The 15732-nt window shown below is 39.7% G+C and overlaps 1 protein-coding gene across 18 annotated transcripts in view; it reads left to right on the forward strand.

Moving 5' to 3' along the window:
* Positions 1–15732, forward strand: part of PARD3 (par-3 family cell polarity regulator) — an 823651-nt gene that overhangs the window by 796971 nt on the left and 10948 nt on the right. For all 18 annotated transcript variants that reach the window (XM_064285100.1, XM_010600277.3, XM_010600267.3 and 15 more), the window contains one exon: positions 4814–4934. In XM_064285100.1, coding sequence (XP_064141170.1) covers positions 4814–4934 — 121 coding nt within the window. The remainder of the gene's footprint in view (positions 1–4813; positions 4935–15732) is intronic.

Below are 15732 nucleotides of genomic sequence, written 5' to 3' on the forward strand. Positions count from 1 at the left end.
TCCCTCAGCATATACTGGTCTGAAAAGATAGGTCAGAACTCAAGCTTCAGACTGTTATGCCCGGAGTTCCACAGAACAGAAGAAGCAGGCAATTTAGAAGAATCAAGATGACATGGACAATGCCCAGGTTTTAGTTTTTAATATTTTTTTCTTGGGACTCGTACTGGGGGGACTGCTGGCCTTCTCTCGGAGCAGCGAGTAGATAGCCTAGAGTAGCAACGTATGAAGAAGGCAACATCTGCAGAATATAAAGTAGAGGTGGCAAGCAGCAGCCAACAGACTTATTTTGTTTGGCTTACCTAGTATTAAAAAAATAATAATAATAAGCCAACATTTAAAATTTGGGAATATCCTGGGTTTCAGACTTCTCTTAACAAATTGAAAGCAACACCAGGCCTGCATTTCCTCAGAGCAACCATCTACTCGAGCCAAATAAGGGCCTCCCTCTCTAGACCAAGAATTTTACCCACCCCCCACTTGTTGCATATCTATGTGGGTGCTTCCAGTGCAGTGGGGACCCATTCACTCTTAAATTAATTTTCCAGCTGTGAAACATGCCAGGCCTAATTTTCAAAGTATAGTCCACATAGCACCTGCAGTACTTTCTGTGCACATGCAGGTTCCTGGGCCCTGCACTAGACCTGCTGAATCGGAACATCTAAAGGTGAGTCTTGGGGGTCAGAACCCTTAACAAGCACTCTGGATGGTTCTTACGCAAACATAGCGTGTATAAGTGAGAGCCACTGTTGTCAGGTTTCCCCTCTCTTTTTCTGTGAAGCCCATGGTTGGGTCAGCATGCCTCTGGACCACAGGCGCAGCCCAGGCTCCAGTGCTTACCTGCAAGTGGACTCGTTTAGCATGAGTCGATGTTTCAGCTGTTTCTGCAAAGCACATTTCAGTGGCGGAATCTGACGTTCCCAGAAGCCTACGAAGACACTGTGTGGTCTGCCTCTGACAGAAGAGGCTACAATCCCCGTGGTAATCATGGATGGAAAAGGCCTGACTTCCATATAACTCAGGATCACCTTGTGTATGTCTTCATCTGGAGTCTCCATAGGGCATCATCTGTTCTTGTTAGGTGCCGCCGAGTTGATTCCGACTCATAGCGACCCTATGCGCAACAGAACGAAACACTGCCCGGTCCTGCGCCATCCTCAAAATCGTTGTTATGCTTGAGCCCACTATTGCAGCCACTGTGTCAGTCCACCTTGTTGAGGGTCTTCCTCTTTTCTGCTGACCCTGTACTCTGCCAAGCATGATGTCCTTCTCCAGGGACTGATCCCTCCTGACAACATGTCCAAAGTATGTAAGACGCAGTCTTGCCATCCTTGCCTCTAAGGAGCATTCTGGCCGCACTTCTTCCAGGACAGATTTGTTCGCTTTTTTGGCAGTCCGTGGTATGTTCAATATTCTTCACCAACAGCACAATTCAAAGGCGTCAAGTCTTTATCTTGTAAGGAAAAAAAAAAAAAGAAAGAATCCAGCTCATTACTCACCAAAAACCAACCCTCTTCATTTAGTGAAATCAACTATATTTAAGAAAGTTTCAGTTGAGCTAATGTGTAGAGGAAGGCTAATGTTAATGTCAGACTTAAACTGTCTTGCTTTTTCTGTGTGGATTTTTTGCCCAAAAAACATCTCTATTAGAGTTCTCCTCCACATATAAGTCATGATTTCCTGATTCCTCCTTACCAGTTTTATTGTCTCACTCACCTATCTGATTGACTTAGGTGGTATTGTATCCCTCACAAAAAAAAAAAAAAAAGAGCAACTTTAAGTTGGCAGTGAACCTAAATGTAAGTTGATTGGGATATGTAGGCATTAGTCACTGTTGCTAATGAATATTTAAAACTTCCTTTAGCGTCCCTGGCAGCAGAGCTAACTGAGAACTTTGGAAGTCCCAGTGTGAATTGTTGTCTGAGGATAGACTAGCCTGAGAAACAGAACTGAGCAGGTGCATTAGTTTCATCTCTGGAAGCCAGGATTTCACCTTCACACTGCCAACTGTTGTTCCCCAAGGATGCTTGATGGTCTTCCAGGCTTTGGAAAAAAAAAACAAAAAAAAATTTTTTTTTTTGGAAGTCATCATCAATCATGAAAACCATTGCAGCCTGTTTTCCAACTTCAACCTGGAAAGTGGCTTTGCTAGTCTCAGACAAATCAATTGGCTTTCTCTAGAGCATAGGAAAAAAAGGAAACAAAGGAAAAGATAGTGAAACACTGGTCTCACTACCTGCTCAGATTTGTAAACAAGGGCAGAAGTGACTTCCAGAACTTGTCTTGTACTTTGGAAAACATTTGAGGTCAGCAGAACTTAAAATTAGGGCACGGGGTTGACTCCCCTTGCTAGAGGATAGGACTTCGAATTAATCACATGTAGTAAGTTTAGTAGGAGGTCAAGTTCATCAGTGGTTTGAACCTCATGAACTTAATAATTATCAGGTCAAAACTATCTATAAGACATGAAAAGAAGAGAGAAATATTTCTGGTTAGACTTGTAAAACACTCTGTCAGTCAAAACGAAAACCCGTTGCCGTTGAGTGGATTGATTCCGACTCATGTCAGTCAAGCCTCCTACAATCCTCACGTTAAAAGCTATGAAATATGCCAAGAGCAAAGAACACACAGCTGGAAAGATGGCATTGAGATTAATGAATGTTCACTGTCTTATTTCCTTGTCCTATGAATTTAACCATTCTCATGCTTACCCTATCAGAGTTTCACATAGAGAGGAAGGAGTTCTATAGACGTGGCACTACGTCTGGAGACTGAGCAGTAGCCGTTATTGAACATGGGTGTATTAGAACAAGATAAGTTGCTGTATATAATTTTAAAAAGCTCATGGGAGCAGCCTGACTCAAAAGTGTGGAGAAGACGTTTTTAACCTGTACTTTCACGTTGTCAAGTAGGGCACGTTACAGACCCGTTTACCTTTAATCTCCAACTGATTCGTTCAAAAAATTTGTCAGAAGAAGCACAAAGGGATGAAAAGTTTTATTGACTGGGAAAATAATCCAATTAAATGTATTGGCAGGGTATCCAAGAAGTCTAATAATATTGACAGAAATATGAAGGTGACAGGGACCCAGTAGATTAAACGATGAAATACTGTCTCATATTCTCGGAGGACATTAATATTGTGGTCTTGTATATAAACATTTTCAATTTGAGATTTTTAAGCGTTTGAAATCTTTCAAAATATGTGGGATTATATGTAAACAGAGGGTGGCTGGGTGACGCAAACAGTTAAGATCTTGACTACTAGTCAAAAGGATGGCAGTTTGTACCCACCCAGAGGTATCTCGGAAGATAGGCCTGGCAGTCTGCTTCCGAAAGGTTGCAGCCTTGAAAACCCTACCGAGCAGTTCTACCCTGCACACATGGTGTCTCCGTGAGTTGGAATCAACGGCAACCAACCAACAATATGTAGATATATGTTAGTTTGAGAATTTTATACACTCTCTTTCCAAGCTTTCTTTTCACAAATTACATTACACAGGAGGTTCTACAGCTAACAGAATTCAGACACACACTCTGAGTAACCAGGACAGTATGTTTTGCATGAGACCTGATCTTCCTAGTAACAGCAGCTTCTCCTTCTGCTAGCAACTCGGAGGGTATAGATAAAAAAAGTATAGATATGGTATGATAAATATAAGGCTTGATTCCTATCCTTAAGAAGTCTGAAGTGGTGTTGGGCAAGCAGGCTACGTACCTGACGTGCTTGAATAACTTTCCAGATAGAATACAATTTAGTGCTTTAATAAGTAGAAGGGATCAAAAGTTCTGTGAGTTTTAAGATTAATTTAATTTTGGTCATTGATCTGTATTACTCTTTCCAAAAACACTGTTTTTAAAATTGGCATGATTTTATAGCAGAGGAGCTTTGCAATCTGATACATGTTACTAAGTCATACCACATGGCTGGAATGCAGGCTGCACTAGAAGTCAGATGATCTGGGTTCTGGTCTTACTTGCCCCACCGGCCAGCTGGGAGACTTTGGGCAAGTCACTTATCTTCTTCTAATATCAGTGTCTCCATTGGTAAACACAAGTGTGTGTGCATGTGTGTATGTGTGTGTGTGTGAAATACCTTTGTACCTGTCATACACTTTTGTGAGGAGAAAATAAAATCCAGTGCTATACAAAAAATAGGAAACATTATTATTAGCTAACTGGTTAACTCCAACAGTTATCTGAACTTATTTTAAAAATGCTTTCCATGTATGCCCTGAGAGTTGCATTTTGTATAAAGACCCTCTGCTGACTCATAAATGGGCACTTCATATAGTGACATTATGGAAATAATACCGCAGACTAGTGAGGTTGTATTATATGGTGTTGTCTCATTTGATTCTTACAACTTTGATATTTAGAGCAAAAATGGTCTTATCCCCACTTCGTATAGTATAAAGGAACCACAGCTCAGAGGCATTAAGTACTTTAGTCTAAGAAGGCAGAGGAACTAGGCCTAGACTCTGGTATTTTTGACTTCTAATGCAATGTCCTTTCCAAAAAAATTTCACTGACAGCACCTTGCCAGAATATAGAACGTAAATGAGGCTTTTAAAGAACAGCATACAAAGAGAATATCTAAAAATAATCCTCACCCTCTTGAATATTTGTCTTAACTTCAATAAGCCTTAATCATAAGGACAAAATGAAAACAGACTTTAAATGCCCAGATCTTGTTTTCAAAAATTCACTTCCTTTTAAGTCATTTCACAGCAAACAGCCATTTTTTTTCCTGGCAACTGCAATTCACAGATTATATTACTGAAGGGTGTTCATTGTTGCCCTTTCTTTCTTTCAGCAACAGATCCACTCCTAGCAACCATGATCGGATACAGCGTCTGAGGCAAGAATTTCAACAGGCAAAGCAGGATGAAGATGTAGAAGACCGGCGACGTACCTACAGCTTTGAACAACCCTGGGTGAGTTAGTGATTCTTCGGCACAGTGAATAGTCTTTCAGCTTCGCAGCAGTAAAGGCCACAAAGCTATGACCTCAGTTCTCCATGAAAGGAGACAAGATGGAGCCAAATTCCTTTGACCTTTAACTTATTGACATTTCCCTTATTTCCATCTGGGTTTCATCATTGCTAATTTCATTTTATATCTTGTTTTACCATCTGTCCATTGCATAATAGGGTTCATTGCCTTATGGTAAGTCATAGAAAAACTATTTTTGCTCTAAACAATGCATTTTTTTTTTTTTTTAGTCAATACTTTTCTGTTGGTATATTTTTCTTAGAATCGAAGAGCCAAAATTAGTTCAACAGATATCTGTTATGTGTCTGCTGTACACAAAGTTCAGTGTTTAGTAATCCTTGTTTCTTTGCTCTCTCTCATTCTTCCTGGGTATGTCTTTCATTCTTCTAATTTATCTGCCTACGTGCCTACTCTTGCCTGTCCTCCGTACTGCCACCACAGTGATCTTGTAGAGCAAAATTTTGAATGGCTTCTTGTTGTCCGCAATATAAAGTTGAAATTCCACAGTATGGCATGCTGATTCTACAGAATGTAACCCAGACTTGTGCTCTGATCTTGTGTTTTATCCTAGAGGTGATGGCACTTCTGGGAATAAGAGGCATTGGAGTGGATTTGGGGGTTTGGGATGATGGGCTTTCTGAAGCCTCTCTGCAGGAAACTTGATAGAGAGTCCATTAGGAATGAATATTAAGCTACTTAAGGTAGGAAAACCTAGCTGAGGGTAGATAGCATGAATTTTAGTAACCCCAATCAACATGGTAATATGACCATAACTAACAATGCTTAGAGGACTTGGAATAAAAAAAAAAAAATAGAAAGGAAAAAAAAAATTAATAGATGGACTCTGTGTTGGGATTGAGAAGATAGACATGACAAAAAAATCAAGGAGGGCACCATAGTTCGAACACCGGTGAAATGACTGAACATGGGAGCTGTCACCCAGTCCCAGGAAAGTGGCAGATGCAGCCCAAAGAAGGGTTAGCCTGATAGCCTGGGAGAATGCAGACGGATCAGTGGTCTAGGGGTTAATGAGATAATAAAAGGCAAGTTAGGTAGAAATGGGGAGAAAGAGGCCTAGAAAATTGAGGTTTTTAAAAAATGTGCTTTTGGGACTCTGAGGTGTTGGAGGTGGCTCCGTCCTGTGTGATGTTGAGGTCCAAGGTGTGGCCATCTGTGCATTGAGTTACTGAAATACAGGAGAGATTAGTGTCCAACAAGTGATGAGTTCAGGTCAGAGTGTTGGAAATACACTGCATTTTTAGGTATAACTCCAAATGTGCCCTCCCCCACCCCAAGATATTTTTGTGAGCGAACTATGGTAATTTTCTTTTACATGTTGCTGTAAAAAAATTAGCATAGCATGCTTATGAAAATACCTGGGAGCAGAGGGCACGGTTGGCAAAAAAAAAAAAAAAGTAGGACCTATGAGTTATTTGCATAAGGCAGTAATTACACCAAATATTTGGAAGCGAGGGAGAATGATATTAGAAAAGGCTTGAATAAAAAGTGATTCTGATTTCTTTGAGTAAGAGTAAACAACCCAGTGGAAATAGAGCTGAGAAGGTGATCATGTTGAAGAGAAGGAGAGATGAAGGTAGAAACGTACTAGGAGCCTTCAATGCTAGACAGAAAGTTTGAAGAATGCTGGTATAAAGAAAGAACATTGACCCACTAGCCAGGTGACCTGGCTCTCTGGGCCTTAGTTTTCTTATTTGTGAACCAAGAGGGTTAAAGTAAATAACTGATTGTTAGTTATGAAACCCTTCATTAAAATGAAATTTTAAGAGGAAGTAGATGAAAGCAGAGCTCTTCCAGTTGAACACAGAGGCCTCCCTGGGTTCATGTAACTACCTGCTGCTGTGCATCAGACCTTCAGCATCACCTGGGAGCTTGTTATAAATGCAGATTATCGGGTCCCACCTCAGACATACAGAATCAGAATCTCTGTGGGAGAGGCCCAGGAATCAGTTTTAACAAGCCCTCCAAGTTACTCTGATCCATGCTCAGCTTTGAGAAGCACTGCCTGGATGATCTCTTTATGGTTGCAAAATCTAACACTCCCATGACATTGCTCTACACAAAGGGAGAAGCTTATAAAAGGTTTTTGATCATGGGATTTAGTGGTCAAATGGGAGTTTGAGGAAAGTTAATTCTGTGGATGAAAACAGAAGGAAAAATGGGAGAAGAGGTACTGGTTTGAAGCGCTTTACCTCAGTTCAGATGAGGTGGATGGAGGCTTAGCACAGGTAATTGGCGTTATGGGGCCAGTGTCCAGGCCCCAGTCAAGCCTTGCCTGACTTTGGGAGGTTGTGAAACAAGTTCAGCAACCAAATACCTCAGAAAATCTCTAATTGTCTTCTATAACAATATTACTATTAACGTTGTTGTAGTTTTCTAAAATAATGATTTAGTTTTTCCAGATGATTAAGTAAACTTAGTCTTCCCACATAGCAATATGACAGAATTATGTTTCTTTATGCCGTTTGGCATAATTGATGCATCTATACTTACAAGATTTCTTAAAGCAGGACTTTTTTGTATTGTATAGTTAATGTTCTTAATTGCATGTATTTGAACAAGGGGACTAAAAAGAATAATTAGCACGATGTCAAACTGAAGGAGAAAACAGCAACAGTATATGGAAGTGGTTTCCACACAAATACACACACACACACACACAGTTTCAACTTGGCAAAGCCCCACTGCGGGTTCTCATTCTTTTTCCTCACACCATATCACCGGGAGCAGTTTTCACGCCCTTTTACTTCTCCTGAGAATCTGGATCTCAGACCAGGTGTCTTCACGACATTTATCCTCCAGTTAATTATTTAATCCATCAAACTTACTGAGTGCTCACTATGGTCCAGTCATTTTTGTTGCTAGAGAGCAAAGATGGGGAAAAAAAGAATGCTCTTAGAACTCTACAGTCGAGCTGAGACAAAATAAAGGAGCGCTTTGGTGGCACAAACGGCTAAGCATTGGACTACTAACCTAGAGCTTGGTAGTCAGACCACTCAGAGGCTCCTCAGAAGTAAAGCTGGGCAATCTGCTTCCAAAAGGTCACACAGCCTTGAAAACGCTATGGAGCAGTTCTACTCTGCACTCACGGAGTCACCACGAGTCGGAACTGACTTAACAGCAACTAATAACACAGCAACACGCTCAGAGTGTTGAGAAGCATAGAAAAGCAACATTCCAATCACTTTTGGGTTGTCAGGAGGAGGAGACAGGAAAGCTGGGAATAGGGAAACCAAGGTCAAGAAGGGGAGAGTGTTGACATGTCGTGGGGTTAATAACCAATGTCACAAAACAATATGTATACTAATTGTTTAATGAGAAGCTAGTTTGTTCTGTAAACCTTCACCTAAAGTACAATTAAAAAAAAAAGAGATTGACTCAAGATACAGCCTAAAAAAAAAAAAAAAAAAAGGCTTGAAAAAACACCGCTTTTGAAGTTGGAATATATTTTAAGTATGTAGCTGAGAAAAACAAAAACGTATCTTTAAGAACTAAGATTGATGAATTTATTTCTGGTTGGTGGCATTATATCCACATGCAAGATCTCTGTTTCTTTGAGGCTAAATGAGCATTTTCTACTTCTCAGTTGCAGATGTGTTTCCTTGGGAGATGTGAGAATGATGTGATACCTATTTTGGTTTCTTTGTAAGATTGGTTGTGTTTTGAATGGAGGCAGTGAATATAATGTGTTGGCATATCTTTCTGTGTTACCTACTCTTAAATATGAACAATCATGGTAAGAAAAACATTTCAGAGAGTCCTGTACATTTGGAAACTCAACTACTGAAGGTCATGGGCCAAATTATTGTATATCGAAATGCCATAGCAACTTCAGACAGACAACTTGGCTTGTATTACTGTTTCCTGTAATGAATGAGCAAGGAATTATTTGGATGACAGGCTGATTACCTTAGGAACGGAGTAATTTCCCAAATCGTGGGTCAAAACTTGACCTCTTCTCTTTCTTTTTCATGTTCAAGCAATCAGGATCTCACCGTGCAGTCTCCATTCTACCGATCATGTAAATGAACTTCGAGTCACTGTCATTCCTCTTAGTGTATTAATTTTAATACCAATTCTCATTGGTGCCTTAATCCAAGCTGCTCAGTTGTTCAAAATGTAGCTTAGTCTGTGGTTTTTATTATCTGTTTTAGAAAATGAGCTTTTTATTTTTTTTTCCCCCTTTTCCATATGTATCCTGACCTTGAAAGATCACTGTGTTTGGAAAGGATGAGCCCACAATCTCACCCATTGGAATGGTTTGTAATCATTTTAGCTGTAAAGAACCATAAGAAGCATAAACTCACCTTCAAGCCGTGTGTAGAGCTTCGAGAGGATCAGGTGACATTGTAGAGCTTATTAGAAATGCCCACCCACAGAGTGCAGCCAGATGTGTCATATAGGGAAGCCTCCCAGCCAATTCCTTTACATACACAAAGGGCGCTGCACAAAATTCAGCCAAGCAGCCTTTTTCAATTCATCCACTTTCACAGAGTCCGCTCTGAGCCCTAGCAGGGCGGAGTGCACCTGTTCCTGGGCTTTTGTTCAAAGCGATGTTTGGGCCTGAGGGAGCCGATTGGTGGCACAAAAGGTTTTTAGATGAGCATGGGCCCAGAAAATTTCCTTTGCTCCACAATTGAGGTGAAAGCTCTCCCAAGTCGAGTAAGAGAAGGATAAGAGGGGAAAAAAAAAAAGCCTTCTTTGCCATGTAGTGCCAGGTGCAACATAAATAAAGCAGTAAGTTGCTTTTAATCTTTCCTTAAGATAATGGAACAATAGCTGAGGTTAGGGTTATTATCACGGAGCTCAGATATGGACAGGACTTAGTGTTGCTCTTAAAAGAATGAAATTGCAGGCTGCAGACATAAGTAGAGTATGCTGTTAAAACTTTGCAGATACCTTCATGTTGCCCACAAGGAGACTTGCTGGCTGAGACGATTGATAGATGGGATAATGGAGCTTTTAATAGCTGCATTGCTAAACCCTTCCCATCCTAGCTTGGTAGTGACTGAAAGTAGCCCAGTCCTTCAGATAGAAAATGGATATTCTGCAATGCGAATGTCCTCTTCTTCCCCAAGCCCTCTTCCTAGCTGTCTAAAACAAAGGAAATCTGTCCTTTGCTCAATTTTTCCTGCCTTGGACTTCTAAGGGCTCCTCTTACCCTTTTAAGGTTTTGCCTGCTCTAATTGGAAAGTCAACCCACAGTCCACAGCCACCCTGTGCCCCCAGATTGCCTTCTATGTACCTAGGGAATTTGAGAAAATGATGGTTTCCTCTTCATTTTCATCTTTTTAAATTTTTTTTTTTTTCAGGCTTAAAAGGGTGTCTGCTGTCATTGCATCCTAGTGGGCCACCATGCCTTGAGTCAAAACAGCCTTCTTAGTGACAGCCTTTTAGTGAGTGTTACCTCAGCTCAAATTGGAGAAAAACCATGTCCCTTAAAAGGAGACCTAGACAAAGCTGTTCTTGCAGCTAAGTGTACCAGTTACACATTGGAAGAGTCTCTGGGCTCCTTTCTTTTAGCCTCATGGCCCATCCATCCAGTCAAAACTTCTCTGACCCATGGATCGTTCTACTCAGCAGTGGGAATTCAAGCGCAGCTTTTGGCTGCCACTGTCACACGGTAGTAGAGGGCCCAGCTGGTTTTGTAGAGCTACCCACACATTTTCAATGTATCAGGTACTTAGAATGGAAATGTTAAGGCGGGGGAAAAAATAGATCCAAGTGCTGATTGGGAAAGATGAGATGGAGACAAATACTGTGTTAAGATCAAAACATGCATTTATAAAAGCTTTATGAGGGAAATGAGTCGGCTCTGCAGATTTTTCAGCCATTACTAACCTCATTAGTAGCAATTAAAGCTTTTCAACATTCAGAACCCACAAAGAGTTCAATCGATAGTTTTATAAGTATAGTCTGTAATGGGGTGGGAGTGGAGGGATGGGAAGGCAGGATAGACAGACAAAACTTTGTTTTGATGAAAATCTATGACTAAGTCTGCTATAGAAAATAATTACTACTATTGGCAGGTGACCATTTTTAAAAAGAGTAAAAACCTTACACTGTTTATGTGACCTAATGGCATAAAAATTATTTCTACACACTCTCCATTAAATACTTAAATTACCATTTTTACCGTAATATTTAATTCAAATTAGGTTTACAGCACATTTGAATTGCTAAGATTAGGCCTTCAAATCCCGAAGGGCTATCATTGGTCTTTTTATTATTGTCATTGTCATCAGCATCCTCGTCAACTTCATCATAGGTTTTTATTTGAGGCACACAGATTCTTGGTATTTTATTTTTTGTTTTCTATCCATGCCCTTGGGCATATGTGAAAATATCAAGTTTTTTTTATGATTCATATTTAAATAGAAAGCCTACCAGAAATGATTTGTAACAATATCATATATGTACTTAATATATACAGAAACACGTTTATATGTAGTATCTATATGTACACAAACACACACGCTTTTTCTTACGTATAGGAAGAAAAAATGATAGGGTATTTAACAGTTATTGAATATTTTATGTAAATGTTATTTTTTGTAATATAAGCATGAATTTCATTTTATAAGTGCCACATATACTTTTATATTAAAACCCTATGGAGTGCAGTTCTATTCTGCACACATGGGCTCACCCTGAGCCACAATCGACTCGGCCGCAGTGGGTATGATTTTTTAATTAGTACTGAAAATTTGTACTGTGTTTATTTACTTTTGTTACTTAGTCTACTGTCTATCTATTTACTATTTTTGTTTTTTGGTACTTTCTTTTTTTATTTTTATTTTGGAATGGCAAGAATGGTTTCATTTAATTGAGAGAAATGCTCAGTGCCTTAATTCAGCGAAATACTATATGTGGTAGGTGTTTTTTATATTTGGTTTTACACACGTGTTACCAAAATTGTGTAGCATTCCCAAAATTAAAATAGTATCTTTATAACCATGATAAAGACCGGTTCTTTGTAGCTCATTTACAGAAGCAACATGCATAGCTTTCACTTTTGGTTTTAAACACACGCCATGAAAAGATTCACATATCATGGCCCCCCAGTGTAGCATGTAGTAGATAATCATGTATTTATTTATATCTTACAACCTCTATTGTTATTATGGCCTTCGCAGCCTTGGCCATTTTTTGATTTAAAAGGTCATCGCTTGTCACCAGTCTCGTCACAAACAGGGCCAGGGTTATTGTAATTTGCACGGTTAAAACAGCTCTTGTCTTGTTTATCTGATGAAGTACCGGAAGTATGTCAGTCGCGCTTACACGCTCATTTTCCTGTGTAGATATTATTTTGTTGTTTCTGTTGTTAATGTTTTATTCGAAAACGTGCACTTCTCTCTGGGGTTACCCGTTATCTCTTTCTTCATTTCTTTCTTTCATTTTTGTGATTTTAGACTCAGCTACGTTCTTCTGTTTCTGCCTTAGGGATTGAAACCACAGCATGGAAGAGTCAGAACTGTCAATTGCCATACTGTTCCCACAATTTACATTTTTATGAGATCCTCATTGAAACTGTGAACCAGAGAGGTTATTTTAGATTCAGGTCAAGCAGAAAACTTGCCAGGATAAACTTCTTTAGTTGTTGTTATGAGCTGGGCATGTACACCATCTTCCTTGAAATCTTATGGCCCATTAATGTTTTGTCTTAAAGATAGGGTGGCTCTTTTTAATAACCTCTCTCTTTTCTTTTTAGCATGATCTGAAAAGAGAAATGGAGAAAAACATTAACCTCGAGGCTTAGGTTTCAGTTTTATCATAGTGAGCATGATGGTATGAAATACATCAGTTTGCTGGTCTCAAACTCGTTCCCTCCTTTTAAGTTTTCAGGTCCCATGTGATGATGGTTCCATTACTGGGCTTTGTCAGGATCCAGCTAGATGCTTGCAGCTGGTAAGGTTTGAGGTGAACAGTGTCAGCAAACACACAGTTGAGGAAACAAAAGCCCTTCCACTTCTTGTTCCTCTGTCAGAATCAAATTTTCAGGCCTCTGGGAGAAACAACTTAAAAATGCACCTGAAGTTCCTCTAAGACCTTGCATTTTCTTTTCACGTCTCTGCAAGCAGTGTGTCATAGAACAGCATGAGTTTAAAAAGTTGGTTACTGAATCTTGCTGCGGAATGCCAGATCTTTCAAGCATGCTTGACACACGGATATAGCTTATATCGAGTGAAAAGGAAAGGAAAATGTGGTTCTTTTTGAGAGCATCACCGTTTGTGTAGTGTTTTGTTGCTTGGCTTTCTCTCTGCCCAGTGGCTTTGTTCAAGCACCCCATGGCTCACCATGAAAATTAAAACAGCTCCGTTTCCTTTTTGGCCATCCTCATCAAGTGTAATGGGAAAAAAAGTCTGTCTGCATTAATGTAGCTGATGAGCAATCGTTGACACTTTGTTTGCATGAGCAGAACTTACTCGGTGAAGTGTTTTTCTTGCTGAAGGCACCACTGATATGTTATTTGAACTGTGTTGTGAAGCTGGTCTCTGAACACACATTTGTTCCGGTGAGTGTGGTTATAAACATCCAGTAGTAGAGGCTGGGGTATTGTAAAGCCTAATCTCTTCACACATTATTTTTGTATCAGGATATTTTTAATATGCTCACTGACTATGCCCATATGCTTTGAAATTTTGACCTGTATATTGCCTTATTCTTGCTTACCCACAAATGAGATAGCGCTCGCCATACAGAAAGAGAACAATAGATGAAGCCTGATTTCTCTTCAGACAAAAGCCAATCGTAGGAGCCATTCTTTAGATAACAAACCAACGTTATCTTACAGCCCTCCAAATGAGTGCTAAGACTCCATTATTTTAGAACATGATTATCCAGTCAAAGTCTGCCATTGACTTTCAACTCTAAAAGAAAATCAATAGCTTTTTTTGTAACGGGCATTCTTCCCTCAGAAGATGCCTTTTGCACAATGTTGTGTAACACAAACAGGGAGGGGAGACTAGCAAGTACCGAAAAGATTACTTAAGGGTGTATGTCACTGATGCTGTGATAAATCGTTGTTTGATGTTTTGTAAAGTTAGAGGCATTTTTCTCCATTTTGAACAGAGTGGCTTTTATTTCAAATGGCCTGATCTAGAAAATAATCCAATGATCTAGAAGGTAATCTAACCACTGTCAGTAAAAAGATGAAATATCCAGAGGGGACTCAGCTTATACCTGTTGTTGTATAGTGCCATCAAGTCAATTCCGACTCATGATACTTCACACTGTATATAATCAGTTGTATAGGGATTTTGGTGAGAGGCACTGCATAAGATGACCTGCTGGCTAAAGTATGCACTACCCAGGGACTTCTAGGATTAGCTAGAGGGACTGAAAATCTCTCTATAGGGTTATGATTACCCATTGCCATTGAGTTGATTCCAACTCATATCAACTGTATAGGACAGAGCAGAACTGCCTTATAGGGTTTCCAAGGCTGTAATCTCTATGATAGTATACTGGTGGTGTAGCTTCCAACATTATAGGAACATGCATACCACCACAGTATGACAAACTGACAGATGTGTGGGGATCCAACAGAATGCAGAAATTATCAAATAATATCATTAATATAACACACAAGTAAAATTTTGCTGCAGATAATGAAAAAATGGTTGCAACAGTACATTGACAGGGAACTGCCAGAAATTCAAGCTGGATTCAGAAGAGGACGTGGAACAAGGGATATCACTGCTGATGTTAGATGGATCTTGGCTGAAAGCAGAGAATATCAGAAAGATGATTACCTGTGTTTTATTGACTATGCAAAGGCATTTGACTGTGTGGATCATGACAAATTATGAATAACATTGCCAACAATGGGAATTCCAAAACACTTAATTGTACTCATACCTGTACATAGACCAAAAAGCAGTCGTTCGAACAGAACAATGGGATACCACGTGGTTTAAAATAAGGAAAAGTGTGTGACATGATTGTATCCTTTCACCATACTTATTCAACATGTATTCTGAGCAAATAACCTGAGAAAATGGACTATATGAAGAAGAACATAGCATCAGGATTGGTGGAAGACTCATTAACAACCTGTGATATGCAGATGAGTCAACCTTGCTTGCTGAAAATGAAGAGGACTTGAAGCACTTACTGATGAAGATGAAAGACTACAATTTTCAGTATGGATTACACCTTGACATGAAGAAAACAAAAATGCTCACAAGTGGACCGGTAAGAAACATCATGATAAACGGGAAAAATATTGACGTTGTCAAGGATTTCGTTTTACTTGGATCCATAATCAATACCCATGGAAGCAGCAGCGAGGAAATCAAATGACATGTTGCATTGGGCAAACCTCCTGCAAAAGATCTCTTTAAAGTGTTGAAAAGCAAAGATGTCACTTTGAGAACTAAGGTGCACCTGACCCAAGCCATGATATTTTCAGTCACCTCATATGCATCCAGAAGCTGGACAATGAATAAGGAGGACTAAAGAAAAATTGATGCCTTTGAACTGTGGTGTTGGTGAAGAATATTGAGTATACCATGGACTGAAGAAGAATGAGCAAGTCTGTCTTGGAAGAAGTACAGCCAGAGTGCTCCTTGGAAGCGAGGATGGTGAGACTTTGTCTCACATAGTTTGGACATGTTATCAGGAAGGACCAGTCCTTGGAGAAGGAAATCATGCTTGGTAAGGCAGAGGGTTAGGGAAAAAGAGTCAGCCTGTCAAGGAGATGGATTGACACGATGGCTGC

Source organism: Loxodonta africana, chromosome 4, assembly GCF_030014295.1.
Source record: "Loxodonta africana isolate mLoxAfr1 chromosome 4, mLoxAfr1.hap2, whole genome shotgun sequence".
Lineage (NCBI taxonomy): Eukaryota > Metazoa > Chordata > Mammalia > Proboscidea > Elephantidae > Loxodonta > Loxodonta africana.